This window comes from Neolamprologus brichardi, chromosome 15 (genome assembly GCF_056152115.1).
Source record: "Neolamprologus brichardi isolate AB-2024 chromosome 15, ASM5615211v1, whole genome shotgun sequence".
In the NCBI taxonomy this organism is placed as follows: Eukaryota; Metazoa; Chordata; class Actinopteri; order Cichliformes; family Cichlidae; genus Neolamprologus; species Neolamprologus brichardi.
In genome coordinates, this window is record NC_142118.1 from 23,734,229 (window position 1) to 23,752,617 (window position 18,389).

General features: G+C 44.0%; 1 protein-coding gene and 1 pseudogene across 7 annotated transcripts; both read left to right on the forward strand.

Moving 5' to 3' along the window:
• The first annotated feature begins 195 nt into the window (after positions 1–195).
• bub1 (BUB1 mitotic checkpoint serine/threonine kinase) lies at positions 196–12,662 on the forward strand. Of its 6 annotated transcripts, none has more exons than XM_087852532.1 (24): positions 196–385; positions 539–598; positions 1,088–1,229; positions 1,340–1,536; positions 3,063–3,103; positions 3,217–3,293; positions 3,380–3,429; positions 3,992–4,176; positions 4,269–4,360; positions 5,189–5,553; positions 6,060–6,100; positions 6,177–6,296; positions 6,493–6,603; positions 6,781–6,865; positions 7,534–7,618; positions 7,722–7,899; positions 8,018–8,084; positions 8,168–8,955; positions 9,061–9,161; positions 9,334–9,495; positions 10,104–10,261; positions 10,411–10,588; positions 11,424–11,530; positions 11,617–12,662. In XM_087852532.1, exons 1-24 carry the CDS (start codon positions 363–365, stop codon positions 11,813–11,815), a joined length of 3,612 nt encoding a protein of 1,203 aa, XP_087708658.1. In that variant the 5' UTR covers positions 196–362; the 3' UTR covers positions 11,816–12,662. The 6 variants fall into 6 exon arrangements, with proteins under 6 accessions (XP_087708658.1, XP_087708660.1, XP_087708659.1 ...); XM_087852534.1 differs by having other exon boundaries at positions 6,784–6,865; XM_087852533.1 differs by having other exon boundaries at positions 3,220–3,293.
• Positions 12,663–13,117: 455 nt separating this feature from the next.
• Positions 13,118–16,995, forward strand: LOC102785018 (lactoylglutathione lyase-like; annotated as a pseudogene). Its single transcript, XR_015720718.1, has 6 exons — positions 13,118–13,217; positions 15,729–15,813; positions 15,889–16,029; positions 16,111–16,178; positions 16,272–16,356; positions 16,734–16,995. The product of XR_015720718.1 is annotated as a lactoylglutathione lyase-like (transcript).
• Positions 16,996–18,389: the final 1,394 nt, after the last annotated feature.

The following is an 18,389-nucleotide window of genomic DNA, read 5'->3' on the forward strand; positions in this document are numbered from 1 at the left end:
CCATTTCAAATTTTCAATAGTAAAACTTAGCACTGTTTTCTCAGTAAAATAAACTGAATCTCACAGAAAGGGCGATATAGACGGCACTTTGTGTGATGTATTTTAGTTTTTAATACATTTTGTTAAATTTTTTTTACGCCTGTGCGTCACGTGTTATGGGCGTGGATTTCCTACGCCCCCTGAAACGCTATTGGCTTAGCGCGAAATTTGAAATGTTAGGGGAACGTTAGCGGCTCGGAAGACAACAAGGCTAAATATGCGAATTTGTTTAGATAGCAAACAATCAAACCAGAGGAATTAAGTGCTACAAAAAAGTTTACTATCGGTTTTCTTGGGAGAACTTTTTTTTAACTTAAAGCGAAATGGATATCGCCTCGTATTTACAGTAAGTCACGATGGAACATGGACGTTAGCCGCTGTTAGCTCAATTGAAGGGGTTAGCTTCAGTGCTAACATGAATGTATGGATGTTTTATAACTAATTAATAAACAACGTAGCTGTCAGACATGTTTTAATTACTCATACTTCTACCCTTCAGGCGTTTTGAAAACAGTTTGACCTCATACACAGGTGACGACCCACTGGACGCCTGGATCAAGTGAGAATTTCGACTGTTTTCATCGATGTGTAATGTTTTATAGTAATTTAGGAAAAGTTATTAGTCCTGCAGCCATTGAAATCATATTGAAACCTGTAAGAGTGTAAGAGACAGCCTTAAACACAGGAGGTACACAACAAATGATCGTGCGCTTATTTTATTTTTGAGTGTTGACGTCGGAAGTAGACCTGGATTTACTTTTCAAAGTCACACTTCCTGTTCTTTACCGTCTATTTTCAGCTTTAGGTTATTTAATAACACTTTTGGATATTAAGGCTGAATATATGTATCACAAATGTTTGCTTGTCTCAGAGCACACAAAACAGCAAACCAACCAGCCTCAAAGATAAATAACTGCGTAATATCTTAATAAAATACAATAATAGTCTGTCTTAAAAATATTGTGAATCATTTTTTGATGATTTAATACAAAAAGATGTACTCAAAATGAGAAGTACTGAAGGCAAGTTTCTCTGGGTGCTTCTTTAGGTTTGTGGAGTACCTGGAGCAGAGGCTACCTGCAGATGGTGGCAGAGGGATGTTGCTGGTGTTTGAGCGTCTCATCCAGAGATTTTTGAATGTCGAGCAATACGCGAATGACATCAGATATGTGAACTACTGCATCAAATGTGTAAGTCTGATGAAAACATTGTATTTTTACAGTTGTCTCCATAGTTTGTATCTTTTTAAGTTGGATAAAGTCTTACTTGAGCTCTTTTCTCGCCTCACTGTGTCTTACAGGCAAGTTATTACGTGGACCCTGTTTCCCTGTACTGTCAGGTCTTCAGTAGGGGCGTCGGCACCAGGACAGCTGCCCTGTATGTGGCCTGGGCTCAGCACTTTGAACAGAGAGGACTGCATGAACAGGCTGATGCAGTATACCAGAAAGCGCTGGAGAACCAAGCTCATCCAGCCAGCACTGTTCTCCATGAATACAAGTAAGCATTTGAAGAGTGAGACAAAGTTTGTCGTGGTAACCTCAGACGGTTAAATACAAAGTTGTCTGTGCCAGTGGGAGTCTGGCCTATGTAGATACCTTGAGTGTTTTGTAGAGAAAGTATGCCAGTGGAAAGTATGCCACTACACAGTGGTTTAACCTCTGTGTAGTGGTGTAGTTGCTGTTAACCAAACTGCCAGCCTGTTATTGTATTAAAACGACACGCACATATGTGGTCTCACTAGTGGGCAGCTATCATCATGGTGGCCGGTGGTTTGTTTTCAGTGTAACTACTAAAAAAGTTGAGGAACCTGCAGACATCAGATACTGTAGTATTTGTTTGAGTTTACAGTGCTCTTGAAAGCGCTGAATTCTAGAGATGCTCAGATTTATCAGCTGAACATCTGCAATCAGCTCTGCAGGACATGAGATTTGCCGATGTTCATCTGTCAGGCATCACCACTGGTGTGGTCTTGGTATTTGGATATAGTTTCTTCAGTTTGTATGACTAAGATCAGAATTACACTTGTACGCAGACATAGGCAGCTGTCAAACACAAGTTTGGTCCCAAGTCCCAAGTTTGAGACCCCTGGTCTAAAAGAAGCATGAAAGCAGCTTGAAAGTCCTGGCAGTAATAAAGTGTGAACATCTGCTCTGAGCCTCGTGTTCACTCTCTGATGACGTCATTTACATCACTCTGGTTTGAGCAAGACGTTCCGGGGCCCTAATTTCTCAATGGTGCAACTAAAAAAAAAAATCTTGGGTCACACCTGGTGCGACTAGCCGGTTGAAAAATTTGGGTGCACCTAACTTTTGTGCTGGTGCACCTAAGAAAAAAAGTTAGGCACACCAGTGCAACCGCGGAAAAAAGTTAGTCTAGAGCAGGGGTGGGCAATTCCAGGCCCCGAGGGCCGGTGTCCTGCAGGTTTTAGATCTCACCTTGGGTCAACACACCTGAATCACATGATTAGTTCGTTACCAGGCCTCTGGAGAACTTCAGGACATGTTGAGGACCTAATTTAGCCATTTAAATCAGCTGTGTTGGTTCAAGGACACATCTAAAACCTACAGGGACACCGGCCCTCGAGGCCTGGAGTTGCCCACCCTTGGTCTAGAGCCCTGCATGAGGTGACCATGCCAGCAGTGGCCCACAGCTCATTTAAGTTTGAGACTCCTGGTCTAAAGGAAGCGTGATGGAAAGTCCCAGCAGTAATAAAGTGTGAGCATCTGCTCTGAGCCTCGCGTTCACCCTCTGATGATGGCATTTACGTCACTCTCGTCCGGGCAGGACGTTCACATAATCTGGGGTGTGGAAACTCTAATATTGCTGTAATCTTTTAGGGATGGTGCAATTAAGAAGTGAAAGAATTTAAAGTCTGTGTTAACAACTGAAGCCTGGATATTAATCTGGCCTTCTAATGTGAATGATATCTGGCTGTGTGTAGTCACTCTACACATGCAGTGACAGCAGTATGTTACTGTGCTGTATGTTATATACTGTGGGCTGACAGAAACTCTGATCTGCAGGCAGTTTCAGACCAGAACCAGAAGTGAGACGGCAGTGTCCGGTAAGATGGTTTATTTAAAAGTTCCTTTATTATATAATGTTGGATTTCTTTCTTTAGAAATTTTTATTGTTGTTCTACTGTCTGACTATTTTTTATATGCATATTTTATGAAGCAGGAAGTCGAAACCCTTTGCAGAACTCCAATTTAACCAATCAGGTGCCCCACAGAGAGCCTGTCACTCAGAACAAGGTGTGTTTATCTCTGGTTTTTCATCCTAATTGTGCATGAATGCCATTTTCTGCTTTTCCATTCACACTGTGCGTCCTCTGTCACAGATGTCTGTGGACTGTCCCTCCAAACCACCTGCGAGTAAATTCATCGACATGTGAGTGAAACACTGAACTCAGTTTTTGGGGTTCCTGTTTCTGATGTCAGCAGAGTGCGCTCGTACCAACACAACATGTTACAGCCATGAGATGAAAAAGGAAGAGGCTCAAAGACAGAAATAGGGAAAAAAGAGTTTAAGTCACCCTTTAACAGTGTTTCTGGAAGCAAATTAGATTTACATTAACCACAGGAACAGTAAATAAAAGTGGCTTAGGAGGGTTTGTTTGTTTTATTTGGAATTTTTTGGAAAAAGATCTTCTGTTTTTTTTTAATCTGTCTACCTTTATCTCATCAAAGGTGGAATAAGGATCTTAGAAAGTCATAATATGGCAAATGTCAGCTGTTGATCCTAGAGTAGCTTTGCCTGTTGATGGCTTTGGGCTCACAGGGATTGATTCATGTGGAATTTCTTCCAGTTAATGTAAAAATTTGTGTACTGGGATGGGCTTTCTGTGACAGAGAATAGAAGCAGAAGAGCTTCACTTTACATTCATTTACACTCGCACAGTTTTGAGGATCTTAACAGCATGATGTCACCTGATTTCTTCTGTCGCTCACAGAGTCTCTCGCTCTGAGACTTCCGGGACGATTCCCACCAGTCAGGGCTCTGGCATTCAGACCGTGTCTGAGTACACGGTAGAAGATCTTGTCTGCGACGAATCTGAGCTATGCTTCGAAGAGGCCCGAGCTCAGAATTACTTCCGCAAGCTCCGTGAGCAGGAGGAGAAAGACAAGACAGACTTCAGTGAGTTTTTAATTCTGCAGTTAAAATAAATCCGTGCTGCGATCACTTGTCTGGATTTCAAGTAAATGTCCTTTTTATTGTTTTCATGTCAGCGCTGACACCGAGCGAGTTTGAGGAGAGGAATAAATGGTTGCTGGAGAAAGTTTTCTGCGATCTTGAAATCAGACAGACTTCATCTCAAAAGGTAAGACAAAAGCACCTTGATGCAATAGGCTGTGCTGGATGTGCATCAGAGGCCTAAGCTTCAGGCTCAAAGCCAAAGTGCCAGCAAAAATAATAAGGAAAAAAAAAGACAAATAAGGATTAGTCTGTTGCTCTAGCAGCACCCAAGAATGAAAACAGTGAGTGATAAGCACATCGGGTCAAAGGAGCTTGCAAAGAAAAGCGTCTGGACTTCTTTAAGTTACTTGAAGACGTTTCACCTCTCATCCGAGAGGCTTCTTCAGTTCTAAGGTCAAATGGTGGAGAGTCCCAGATATAACCCTAGTGGGAGTGTCCCCCCACAGAGGGACAAAAGGACCACCTGATGATCCTCTAATCGCCTGAGCCAAGGTGTGGAACTGGGTGTGGGTCCCAATCAGCCAGAGTTTCGGGTGAGTTCATTGTGAAACCTGGCCCCACCTTATCATGCGAATTCCTGAGGTCAGATGGCCCAGGGTGTGAGTGGGCCTTAAGGCGTCTGGGAAGGGATCTCAAAACTGGATTATAGATGGCAGAGAGTTGGTGTCGTAAACCACCGCCTCTGTTCAAAGATGGTCGCTCACAGTGGACATAGATGGCTTCTTTCACTCCTCTTTCAAACCATCTGTCCTCTCTGTCCAAAATGTGAACATTGGCATCCTCGAAAGAGTGTCCTTTATCCTTAAGATGCAGATGGACAGCTGAAGTCCAGACGCTTTTCTTTGCAAGCTCCTTTGACTACGATGACCTGGATGACTGAGAACCTTCACAGACATAAGCACATCGGGTTCACTGCGTCAGTCTGAGAGGCTTTTCTTCTTCTTTATTTCAGCCGCCTGCAGCAGAAACTGCTGCCGATGTGAACCCGGGTCTTACCCAACCCTCCTTCAAGCAACCTCCGCCCTCAAACCGTCTGAGCAGCCGGCGCTCTCTTGGCTTGAGATTAATCACCGAGCCGACCTTCATCCAAGAGGCCGCCACCACCGTTCCCGAACCTCCTCACCAGCAGAACATTGACACGCTAAGTTCGGTGGCATCCCATTATCCCTCTGTCCCAGCTGAGCGGGGCGTGGGTTTGCAGAAGTCTGCAGATCGGGAGCCGCTCCTCTGGGCCTCAGCGGTCCCACCTATGTCACTTCATCAGCCTGTGAGCTTTGAGAGCACAGACAGGCTCCCACCCTCAGAGAACAATGCAACGTGAGTACCCTCTAACTCCCTCGACGCTGCTTCTGATACTCTGTGGAGCATAGGTTTCTGGTTGTGCAAGGAAAACATTGAACCTAATATTTAATCTCATGAAAATGCGAGATGTAAGAACAGCTACAGAGACGGTTTTTAGGAAACAAACCCCCCCCCCCGTACGCCATGTTTCCCACACAAGTTTATTTTTATTTTTCCATCCCTCCAAGAGAACCGATCGTTTTGTTATTGGAGAGTCTGATTTCTGTTAAAGTTCAGTCCCTGCTAACAAGCCCTGCTGATGGGCTCATCACTTGACTCTACATGATGCCTGTGCCATAAGGTTTGTGACAATAAGTAATGGAGTAATAAGCAGCTTTCTCTTTAGTCAGTTAGTCATCCTGTGTACGAATTGTATTCCGATTTTATTAGAAATTCTCCTCCACACATGATGATGATTTCACTGGTTTTGATGGCTGATTGAAATGATTTTAGATGCGTTACTGATCTTGTCTTTCTCTCAGGGATGTGGGTCTGCCTGCAGAGCCTGGGGACAAGCTTGATGGTAAGTGTGCTTTTATTTTGTCGAGCTGTTGCGTGTCTCTGGTGGATGTAGTCATAGCCCTCTCTGTCCCTCTCAGTGTCGCAGGGAGCCACAGCTAACCTGTCTCACGTCACTCCTAATAACTCGCTCGGCTTTGTTCAGGCCACGCCGTCGCGGGTGCTGCCGTCACCTACTGTCAACACACGGGAGGCGCTGGGTGAGCACGACAGTTTGTCTCTTTGCTGTCACGTCAGAGGTGTTTTTATGTCAAATGTAATGTTTTTGGATTTAAAGAGCTACTTTCATGTTATGTCTCTGTCCTTTAATCAAACTGCTCTTCACTGCTGCTCAGGCTTTGTCGGCTGTGGTAAAAACTCCTTCACTAAGTTGTTTTCTTCTTTGTGTCGACTCAGGCGTGATCATGGACATGTTCCAGGCTCCGACCTTACTCGAGGAACCGTTCAGCAGCACATCAGTCCTCCACGCTGCCGAGAAGGAGTCTGAAGCCGGATTCTGGATAGGCGGTAAATAGGCTCTGAACACAGTCGGGATAATTTTCACAGAATCTAACTGGATCCGGTCACCAGTGCTTAAAATTAATGTTCCTCCTGTTTGAGTAAAAGCAAACTCAGGCCTGAACCTCTGAGACTGATTCTTGGTCTCGCTCCAGATAACCTAATTATTCTGTCTCTGATGATTAGCAGGAGGCGCCTCCTCATTATCTAAGCCTCCCACCACAACTCCATTCACCATCTTTCAGGATGACGACAACAAAGAAAACGGCAGGTAAATATGGCCCCCACACTGTGGACACCCTAAACCCCAGCTGTGATGTTACACTCCCATGTACTTGTACCTGTGTGATATTCTGTCTGTGCTGGATGTCCTGTATCCATCCATCTTCTTCTACTTATCCAGGATAAGAGAATTTTGTGCTTGAGCGTGAGAAGACTCGGGGACTCTTTAGTGCTTTTAATTTTGAATATGAATGACAAGGTGGTAATTTATAGACTTTTTTTTAACAGTTGTTTACTCTGTTAGCTCATGTAGTGAATGCAATAAAAGAGCTTTCAGGAGGATTTAACTTTTGATTTCCACTCAGATGTTGATGTGATCTCCAGCTTCAGGTCTCACTGAACTCACACTGAGATTTAAATGTCATTACTAGGAGAGACCTAGTTCACAAACACTCAAGGCTTCTGGGAAATGGTGTTTGCTCACTTATTTTATGAGAAAAACCCACAAACCCCCATTTTTTTAATTATTCCTGTTCGTCGTGGACTCTTTCAGCTGCTGGGGTCAAGGTGCAGGACGGCACACATTTCATTCTGTCGTGTGTTTTTTGTAATTTAGTTCATCTTAATGTTTGTGCTGCTGTGAAACCCTGAGGATAAAATGAAGTGCATCTTCATGACAGCCAAGTGTTCCTGTTATTTTGTCCCTGTGCTGTTTAGTGCCGCTGCTCCTGCTGATGCCGAGAAGCCTAAAGGAGTCAGAGCTCTGGCTGAAATCCCGGTGTCGAAGGCAGACAAACCCAACGTGAGTGAATTTTCTCATGTTAAGCAAAATTCCAGATTTCTGGACGAGTGTTTGGTGTGTTTGTTTCTGGTTCGCATCCTCGTGTTTTTCTGATCCTCATCAGGAGACTCCTTCAGATCTGATCCCAGATGAGAGCACCATGTGGGGAGCTCGCTACAACTCGCTCAACTCGCTCGCCGCCTGTCCCAACAGCACCACAGACTTTGCCATGCTGGCTCAGTTCGTCTCCACGCCATTCACTCGCAAAACCTTTATCAGCAGCGACTTCCTCGAGGACCGAGGTAAGAGGAGCCAAACCTGCGGCTTATTCCTCCCGCAGCCTCCACACCTGTCTCATTTTAATAACGAGCTGAAAATAATTTAAAGTTTCCCTAAATAATAAGTGTTTCTGCCCCACAGAGAATAAATGTGATGAAGGGGAAGCTGATGAAGAAGCTTACCTGAGGCGTCAGACCAAAAAGCTGAGGTAATCAGTCTTCAGGTATCCACTGCCCATTCGTGTCACTGTTATTAGTGCAGATGTCACAGATGTGTCCTCTCCTCTGTTAGCCCCATCCTGGAGCAGAGTCCGACCGACCAAAGCACCGTCGGCCAGACGGTGCCCTCCTCTGCCAGGCAGGGCACCATCGTGGGAGAGGAGTTTGCAGCGGCCCAGCACTGCCTTACTGCGTCCTCACTCACCATGGTGCAGCCTCCTCCTCCCGGCATGCTGTCCTTCAGGGACCAGACGCTCTGTCCTGCCGACTCCTCTAGGACAGCGGGGCCTGGCTGGGAGGTGTATGCAAGCCCCGAGCAGCCACCCAAACAGGCCTCCTTCATCTCAGGCAGACCCATGAGCGAACCTTTTCAGATCATGGAGGACCTAGAGACCCCCAGCAGCCCCCAGCAAGCCCAGAATCAGGTCTGTGATGTTCCCATGAGCCCCGAGGGTGCTCTCAAACCAGACTGGCTAGCCATCAGGAGCCCAGAGGCCATGGCCGAGCCAGACCTGGATGCCTTCCTGAGTCCCCGTCAGCCCAAGAATCTGGACTTCCCCATGAGTCCAGGGCACCCACAGCTCTGTGCTGATGTTCCCATGAGCCCGACATTAATCAGCAGGGAGGACGAACCCATGAGTCCAGAGAGGGGGCTGAGGCTGAGCGCTGACATCTCAATGAACAGTGACACGCCGCAGAAAGCCCAGACGGGGGCGGTCCAGCTGATGTCGGATCCCTGGGACACCGAACTGATCTCCAGCCTGCTGTCTGGACTCAGCCCGCCTCTTGCCACCCATCCGCGCTGCACCACCTGGCAGTGCAACATACCGAACATCACTCCAAAAATGACCATCAGCATGGGTAAGATCTGCAGCGCCTGCTCCGTGGAAGTCTGGCTTTGATCCAGCTGCAGAGAAAAACTGTACGCTGTGTTGATTGAAACGATGAATGTTTGTGTCATGACAGGAAAGGAGTCCCTCAGAGTGGACTGCGTTCTTGGAGAGGGAGCCTTTGCGACAGTTTACCAGGCCACGAACCCTGCGACCTTAGAGAAGACCGTTTTAAAGGTGAGGCTGCAGATGAAGAGTGCCGCGTCCCTGTCTCTATGTTACTCAGCTCATTTTTTTTAATGTAGTGGTGAAACAAATCTTATTGAATCATCTCAGAAATGCTTCACTGAACCGTGTTCTCAGAGACATTTGGACACGACCGCAGGATTCACATGTGTCCTCGCTGCAGGTTCAGAAGCCGGCCAATCCCTGGGAATTTTACATCAACACCCAGCTCGACGCTCGGCTGAGGCCCGACGTCCGTCACCTCTACAGCAGTATGCACTCAGCTCACCTCTTCCACAACGGGAGCGTGCTGCTCGGTGAGCTTCACAGCTACGGCACCCTGCTGGTCAGTTACCGTCAGTGTGGATTTATGGATATAAATTTACTTTTGTATATATGTTTTTAAAATCCAGTAATTTGTTGGTTTCTTAGTTTTTATGCCATAATTTCGTATTTGATCTGTGTTTACGTAACTTGACTTTTGTTACAGAATTTTCTAGTGGTCACTTTCCAGTGAATCAGACAATAAGTTGAGCACATCCATAACATGGATGACAAAGACTGTTAATCAGTATGAAGGAAGAGAAACTTTAAATACTAGAGTTTTGCTTGCCACAGCTGAGCTTGGACATGTGGGTCGGTCTGTTGGCACGGTAACCTCACAGCAGCCGTGTTATTCGTCAGATGATGTCATTAAAAATGCTCCAAAAAGGCTAAAACAGCACACAGTCCAGACGTCCAGTTCAGGGGCTCTAATTAGTGGAATTGAAGCCTAGCAGCCTATTTGGTATCAAATTTTACAAATACTTAATAATGAAAACAGTTCTCACTCTTCCCCCCCCCCCATAAGTTGTTATGAGGGTTTAAACCATTGTTGTGGAGTCTGCAGCGACTATTCAGTCGGTCGGTTTAAAGCTTCTCTGTTTCACTGTAATGCTGTTGCTCCACCTGCAGAACGCTGTGAACATGTACAGAACCCTCAGTGACAAAGTGATGCCTCAGCCCCTCGTCATGTACTTCACCGTCTGCATCCTGCACATGGTGGAGCTGCTGCACAGGATCCGCATCATCCACGCCGACATCAAACCTGACAACTTCCTGCTGGGAGAGAGGTACCAATCACACGCTGCTTTTATCTCTGCGCTGCTCGTATTTGCAGCTTAAAAGTGTCAGAGGTGAGGAGGGCAGGCCCGGTCCTCCCCTCGCAACACTTCAGTTTCAGGCTCTGTTGAAACGCCTCATCATCACTCGTGTCCTTCAGGTTCTTGGAGAACAAGCGTTTCGATTCAGAGAGCGCGGACCACGGCCTGGTTCTTGTCGACCTCGGGCAGAGCATCGACATGGAGCTCTTCCCAGCAGACACTGCATTCACTGCCAAGTGCCTGACGTCGGGCTTCCAGTGCACAGAGATGCTGAGTGGAAAACCGTGGAACTACCAGGTGAGCACAGCAAGGACAAAAAGAGGCATTAACATACACAGGGAGGGTCGAACACTGTCACGTTTCAGCAACATTGGACAGTAGTGCGGTTTTTCCTGAGCTGCAGCTTCTCTCATAACTCTGTATGTGTTTGAGAGCTAAGAGTCTCTGTGGGTTAGCGCCCGGTGTTTGTTGTTTCTGTCCCTGGAGTCGTGTACGGGGAAACTTTGTAGTGTTGTTAATCTAATGGAAAGTCCAAAACTCAGCTTATCAAGTTTCCAGGTTCATTAAAAAGGTCTTGCTGGTCTCATTTTCCTCACGATAATTCCTATTTAGATTTGCACAGCTGATAGTTTGTGATGGTAGCCTGTGTCTTTGTATGATGAGTTTCATCTCTGGAGGTCACTCAGAGTCAGCTGCCTGACCTTAGAAAAGAGCATGATGTTATGGGAAATGATCTTGTAGCCAAAATAAGCTGTATGAGCTGAGTTCTCTCCATTTAAAGGGGATTATAGGGTTCAGCTGATCATCACTCTCAGGCGTCCCTCAGACACTCAGAGGAACATCGGGAAGTGTCATGAACACATTTCATGACCCGATGACTGTTTTTGATGGTTAATAGGAGGCTATTTTCAGCTGTGCCTTCATATAACAGATCACTTCCTGACACAAAGCCAAAAACCTTGTCGCCTTCTGTTCTCAAACAAAGAGCTTTTGCATGTCACCCGATGTGTGAACCACGACATCTGGAGCCCCACATGTTTTATAGAAATAAACATCTGGAGATTTTGTTGAAGACTCCTTTTAAAGATGGAAAACGAGTTTTATTCTGAAGGTCTGACTGTTTGCGTTTCAGACCGACTACTTTGGGATTGCGGGGACCGTGTACTGCATGCTGTTTGGGACGTACATGCAGGTGACCAACGAAGGAGGCGTGTGGAAGACAAACGGCGTGTTTAGAAGGTGAGTGCTCAAAGGACCTCCCATTTGTCTTTATTTGACCCCGTTTTTGGTGCATATGTGTGCTGATGGTGTCTCCCCCCCCCCAGAAACCCTCACAGCGACCTGTGGCTGGACTTGTTTCACACGCTGCTGAACATTCCGGACTGCAGCTCGCTGCCGAGCCTGCGGAGCCTCCGCTGCCGGATGAACACCGTTCTGCAGGAGAACTATGGCAACAAACTACCCACGCTTAAGAGCCGGTTGGTGGTGCTGCTGCTGGAGAACCGCAAGACGGTGCGGAGATAACGGATGTGTCTCACTCCGAAAAAAGGCTGCTGTTTATCCTCCGTTTACACTCGTTTAAGCGAACACTCTTTGACACATCGGACTGTGAACGCGTCACGGGAGGAGTGAAGCAAACAAATGCATAAATGTATATTTCTCTTAGGTCACTTTTTAAATTGAATTTGTTCATTTTGTGAAACAATTTTATTTTGTTTTTTTTCCCTTGTAAAACAATAAACGATAGAGTCTGTTAGAAGCTTCACTGTAACACGTTTTTCACGTTTTATAGTGTCAGGGTTGTTTTTGACCTTTTTCTTCTCTCATTAAAACAACCAGACAAATAAAAACGCATAAAAATGTGATGTTGTTGTCTCACTGACAATCTCAGGAAGAAAGTGAGGCAGGAACTTTGGTAAATGTCCCAGCCTGAAAAAATAGGGATTAAGATGAGCAGGAGGCAAACATAAACTGATAAAGCATAAATGTTGACACGCTTTTATTCTAAATTTTAAAAACAGCATTGATTTCAGCTTCTTTCATTCATTTTATGATGAGAAACATTAAACATCAAAATGTTTTTGTGTGATTTTAGTGGAAATCTCAGATGGTCGTAGTTCATGGGTTTATTTCTGGATTATCAGTCACATGTAAAGATATTTGTACCTGTGAGTGTTTTATGTTCACTGTAGACAAGTTGTGATGTTTCATGTTCTGTTAAACTGTGTTTATTTTTATCTTTCTGTCATTGACGCAGGTGTAATAATAATTTTAATAATAACAAGCATGCCTCACTGAAAAGGAGGAGAATTATGTCAAAGTTATGTTGAAAGAAAATGGATTTCATATATAAAGCTTCATGTTTTGTCTATATTTTTACATTTAAATGAAAGATAAGGGGGCTTTTCTGATCAGATTATCCCCTATCAGCAACAGTGGGAAGGAAAAACTCCCTTTTAGCAGAACGAGACAGAACCAGGATCACAGACAAGCAGCGATCTTCTGATAGGAGCAAAGATGAGAACGAAACAAACCTGAGACGAGCGAAATCAAGTTAATGAAAGGGAGTGGTGACGTATAAAATTCCCAGTGCATCATGGGAAGTCTTGCAGCAGCCTGAGTCTGGCAGCATAACTAGAGGATTGTGATGATGATATTGATGATGGTCACCTGATTCAGTAATAACTACAGTCCCAATCAAAAGTTTAAGACCACTTGAAAAATGGCAGAAAATATTATTTTGAATGGTTCGATCTTAACAAGGTTCCACGTAGAGCTTAAACATGCAACAAGAAGAAATGGGGAGTATCAGGTAGTCACACTGTCATGAAACTTTCCCTTTTTGAACGTGGTCGGGTTGAAGTGCATAAGCAGGGTCTCTCACAAATCAAGGCTGTTACTGGTGCCGACTGCAGCCCCATAACCATCAGACTGCATCTGAGACTGAAGGGCTTCAAAAACAAAAACCTTCTTCAAAGGCCTCGTCTCCTCTCATATGGAAAAGAAATAGAAAAATCTTATAAAACACTTGCATAAGATTTGGCTTACTCCATATAGTGAATCATATAAGGCATATGTGATTTACTTATGAAAGTGGCCGCTTTCTCATTACTTTCATATATTGTTTTAGTAAGTATCCAAAACATACAAGTTTCATTTATATAATTTTTCAAGGGATCTTATATCTATTTTCCCTCTTGTATGCTTTTCATACACGTTTCACACAAGACAGATACAAACTTTATATGATTTCTATATATCTTTTCCATATGGGCTTGAACGCCACAGAACTGACCGTTTGGACTTTGCAGAAGACCAAAGGGACATTGAAAGGTGGAAGAAAGTTTTTTTCTCTGAGGAGAAAAAATTGAACATTGTTGGTCCTGAAGGTTTCCAATGTTACTGTCATGACAAGCAGATCCCAGCTGAAATGGTCTCTGCAACATCTGGACATAGCCAGCGGCCGTTTGACGCCTGCACCTCCTAAAGCTCCATTGTTCCACTGAAGGAAAAAGCACCCCAGATCATTATGGCTCCACTATGGCGCATAGAAAACATCCCTCATGACTGAAGGCCCTCGTCTGTGTGGTAACGACTGGGGTTTTCAACAGGACAATGCCACAGTACACAATGCCAGCAGGAGAAGTTAGTTCTTCCAGGAGAATAACATCACTCTTTTTGACCATCCTGCGTGTTCCCCTCATCTCAGTGAGATTGAGAACCTTTGGGGAAGTTTACAAAAATGGACAACAGTTCCAGACAGTAGATGCCCCTCGTGTGTTCCTAAAGTTTTGATCAGCTGTAAAACAGCCTGTTTCAGTTTAAGCTTTGTTTTCAATAAATTGCATGCTCATTAAATGTTTTGTTTCACTACCATTTCTTCTTGCTGCATGTTGAAGCTGTACTTGGAACTTGTTAAGATCCAACCATGCAAAATATGATTTTTTGCCATTTATCAAGTGGTCTTAGACTTGATCAGGAGTGTGTTTACTGTAGATGATTCAATATTTAAAGTCTTTTTTATTTTTCTGTCTAGTCATGTTACTTTTGTTGCCCCGTTGAGACGTGTCGCTGCCTTTTTATGATGAATAGTTACAAATCTTTACATTTTGTTTTTATGGATATTTTTTACAGCGTCCCAGCTTTTTAGAATCTGGCGATTTCAGCTCAGATTATCATCAGATAATGAAGACTTTAAAGAGACTAATGTGTACTGTATAATCTCAAACTATGCATCACCACCTGCACGTTTATTTATAGAGACATTATGATTTCATCTTTTAAAATAAATTTTAAAACAACTTTTTTTCTCTTTTTTAAAGTCTCAACTTCAACAACCCCCCCCCCCCCCCCCAAAAAAAAAAAAAAAAAAACTTACCCAGCGTGTGTGCTTCATGTTTTTGCATGTTACTGTGTGTTACTGTCAGTTCGCTGTTACCTGCTCAGACCAGCAGCTGCAGCAAACATCAGATTATTTACGCGCTCTCCTGTGAGACGTTCACGCCGTGTCGGGTTTTTATATCACTTTGCTTTTTAAACTTTGGTGTGTCTGATTTTCATCTTCATGCCCTGATGAACTTTCATTGTGAGAGTGTGGGTGTGAGTTTCTTTCACAATAATTCAATTCCCTGAACTGCATTCCTGCTGCATTCAATGTCTGTCAGAAATGTCTGAATCAACTCCTGGCTCATACTAGCAATAAAAAAAAAAAAGCAGTGTTACCGCTGCTATAAATGATCTTCATTTTCAATTTATACTATGATAAATTTAATATTTAAAATACCTGTTTTTATATGTTTGAAATATTCAAATACATAATTCTTTTATAACTTCAAATACAAAGATTTTTTTTTAAATCTTTCAAAAGGTCAACATCCTCATTATTAAAAATCACTTCTGATTTTATAGTTTTAATATTTCATTTTTTTTTAAATTGTAGCTTCTGTTTTACCTTTTTATTTAATTATTTTCATATTATAATTATTACTTATGAACTTATAAATTAGGCTTTATAATTAGATTTTAAAGTTGTTGTTTTTTACATAATTTTTTTTATTATTATTATTTTTATTTAGGTCTTTTTGCACACTAGACAGAGCACTTCCAGCCTCCTCACCGCTTAAACCACAATTTCCGAGCAGCACTTGAAAGCACCACGGAGAGGAGCGCTGCTCCTGACTCGCCCGTCGTGTTATCCTGAATCTCAGTGCATTCATGTTAAAGTTCATTTTCCGTGTCCTCCTATGTGTCACACTGAAACACACAAAAGTGATACAAAGTGACATGAAACGACGTCTGGATGACACGAAATGACAAATTTCATGTGAAGGATTCTGGTGTGTCTTTCCTGCTCTTATTTTGAAGTGCACAGGCACAGAGGAGTCCAGTGTTTACCCTTCTTACAGCTCTGCTTTGGTCTCCCCCACCTGCTCTCTGCAGGACTACATGCTGCAGCAGACGATGCTGAGGGTCAAAGATCCGGCTCGCTCGCTGGACTTCTACACTCGAATCCTGGGCATGATGTAAGTCCTCAGTCTGATCCCGAACTTCTCCCGTGCTGCTCTGCCCTAACCGCCCCAGTGCTCTGTGCTCTCTAGGCTGCTGCAGAAGATCGACTTCCCTTCAATGCGCTTCACCTTCTACTCCCTGGGTTACGAGGACAAGGCCGACATCCCGGCAGATGTCAAGGAGAGGACAGCGTGGACATTCTCCCGCAGAGCCACCCTGGAGCTCACGCAGTACGTATGGAAACAACCAGTTCAACACTTAAACTCGATATGAGTATTATTTATAATAAATAATATTCCTCCACCTGTCAGTAACTGGGGCACGGAGTGTGATGCAGATCTGTCATACCACAACGGGAACAATGAGCCGCGAGGATTTGGTGAGAACCTGTTTGTTCAACGTTCAGACCGTTTCGTTTGCTTCTCAATGCTTTACTTGTTGTGGTTGTCACTGCTGTCCTACTTCCACGCAGGTCACATCGGCATTGCTGTTCCTGATGTTTACGCTGCCTGCAAGTTATTTGAGGAGCAAGGAGTTTGTCAAGAAACCAGAGACAGGTGAGTTTTTCAGTCAGCGGTCCAGCCTCAAAACACCACCATAGTGAAGCCAAACTCCACTGTTCATCAATCAGCCCCTACCTGTCCTGCAGGTGGCCTTTCATTAATGGATTTTTTTTAAACTGAAAAAGCTTTTGAGCCTCTGTGACTGGTGATTAGATTAAACATTGTGAAGTTTGAAAAAGTAAAAAATCTTCCTCAGTCTTGAAGAACCTCGTCTGTGCTCTGCTGCTGATACGTCTGTACCAGCAGGGGGCGCGCAGACACAGCTGGTCAGGTCGCCTGTTTGAGTTGAGGCCTGTACTTTGCAAGGAGTGGATGGAAGTCAGCTTCTCTCCTTGAACTTCACTGATGACAGTCTGTTTCTGCTGTCGCAGGTAGAAGGAAGGGTCTGGCCTTTGTTCAGGACCCGGATGGATACTGGATCGAGATCTTAAGTCCAAACAACATGTTCTCCCTCATGTCGTCTTAGAGTCGGATCACTGAAACAGAGGAGGACTGAACGTTATGAACGTTATGTCATATTAACATTAAAGGATATAATAAAGTAATGTGGCACATTTATGCTTTAAATGGATTAAAGCACAGATGGTCAAACCTGCTCACTGAAATCAGAATGAGTTTACATTTCTGTGCTGTTTGTGCTGTTTTTTTCATTATTCCAGATGTGCAGCACTTCACTGAACAGCTGTTTTTAAATGTGCCATAGAAATAAACTCACTTGACTTTGAGTTTTTCTATGTCATGCTGCTTTCTACTTCAATTCCATTATATGTTGGGTGTAACTGTCATACTTTTTTACTTCATGACATGTATTTGAAATGGTATGTAGTAAGAGTGATATACATATATTAAGCTGTGTTTTTTCATGTCAGACATCTGTATGAGTGCACAGAGCTGCACGCGCATAAACATCCTGCTTACTGTATTTATTTCTGATCAAATTACTTGTTTTTGCACATATTCAGTTTTCAGAATTATGTTTGCAGCACACACTGTCTGTATATAAAAGATGGAAGATTTCCTGCTCTGAAAAATAAGGCTGAAGTTAAACCTGTGTTCTTTGTCTTGGCCAGCAGAGGGCGACTCCTGCGTCAGCAAACAGGTCTCAACTCTGATCTGAGGGAGGGTTTGAAGATGGTAGACAGCGACCATGTTCAGCTTGAGGCTTCTGAAACTGTCACTGTGTATTTTATACAGTTATCAGTACTTTTACTTGTAATGGAGTATTTTTATTGTGAGGTATTTGCACTTTTAACTGAAGTCAAACAGCCGAGCAGTAAATTGAATCTGATGAATTTAAGAGATGAAAATGTGTCATCAGTTTGTAAGTACTCACTACAGCGCCCAGCTCACGTCCTCCTCGCTGTAATCCGTCCTCTCCCTCTGTGAGGATATAAAGCATGAATCATGTCACCTAATTTACTGCCGCTTGCTTCAAAGCCACGTCGCAGCGTGAGAACCATGTCGGCTGACCGGAGCAGATTTACGGCCCGCAGCGTCGTTCCCAGGCCTGTCGGCCTTTAATCCTCCGCTGAGCTGGAAGTGACACTGCTTTCTGCTCCGGGAGGATTTACCGGCTGTAATGGCGATTGAGCCACAAGACGAAGGCAAAGAGAAGTGTGTGTGTGTGTCTGTGTGTGTGTACAGTGTGGTTGGTCACACGTGCCAACATACTGAGGTAAAAACGTTTGCCTCGTGGTGGAAGACGTGCTGTTTTGTCCAGCCCTGAGGAAGATCACGTGACCTGACTGAAGTAGGTGAAGTCAGCTCACCTGGTCTCACACATGTAAAAGCCCCTTCCCCCTCATTGTAGCGTTGTCTCTGCAAGGTAGTCTGTCTCATTTTTGTGCGTCTTTGTATTCATGTCACTTTGTCTCAGGATTGTTTTGTTACGGTCCTTTCCTCGTGTCTTTCTGGTTTCTCTGAACTTTTTCATCTTATGTTGTGAAAGGAGTAATTCTCTCTTTGTTTTTGGTTACCATCATTTTGTGACTCCTTGTATTGTTTTTGCCACTTTCTGGTCATTTTAT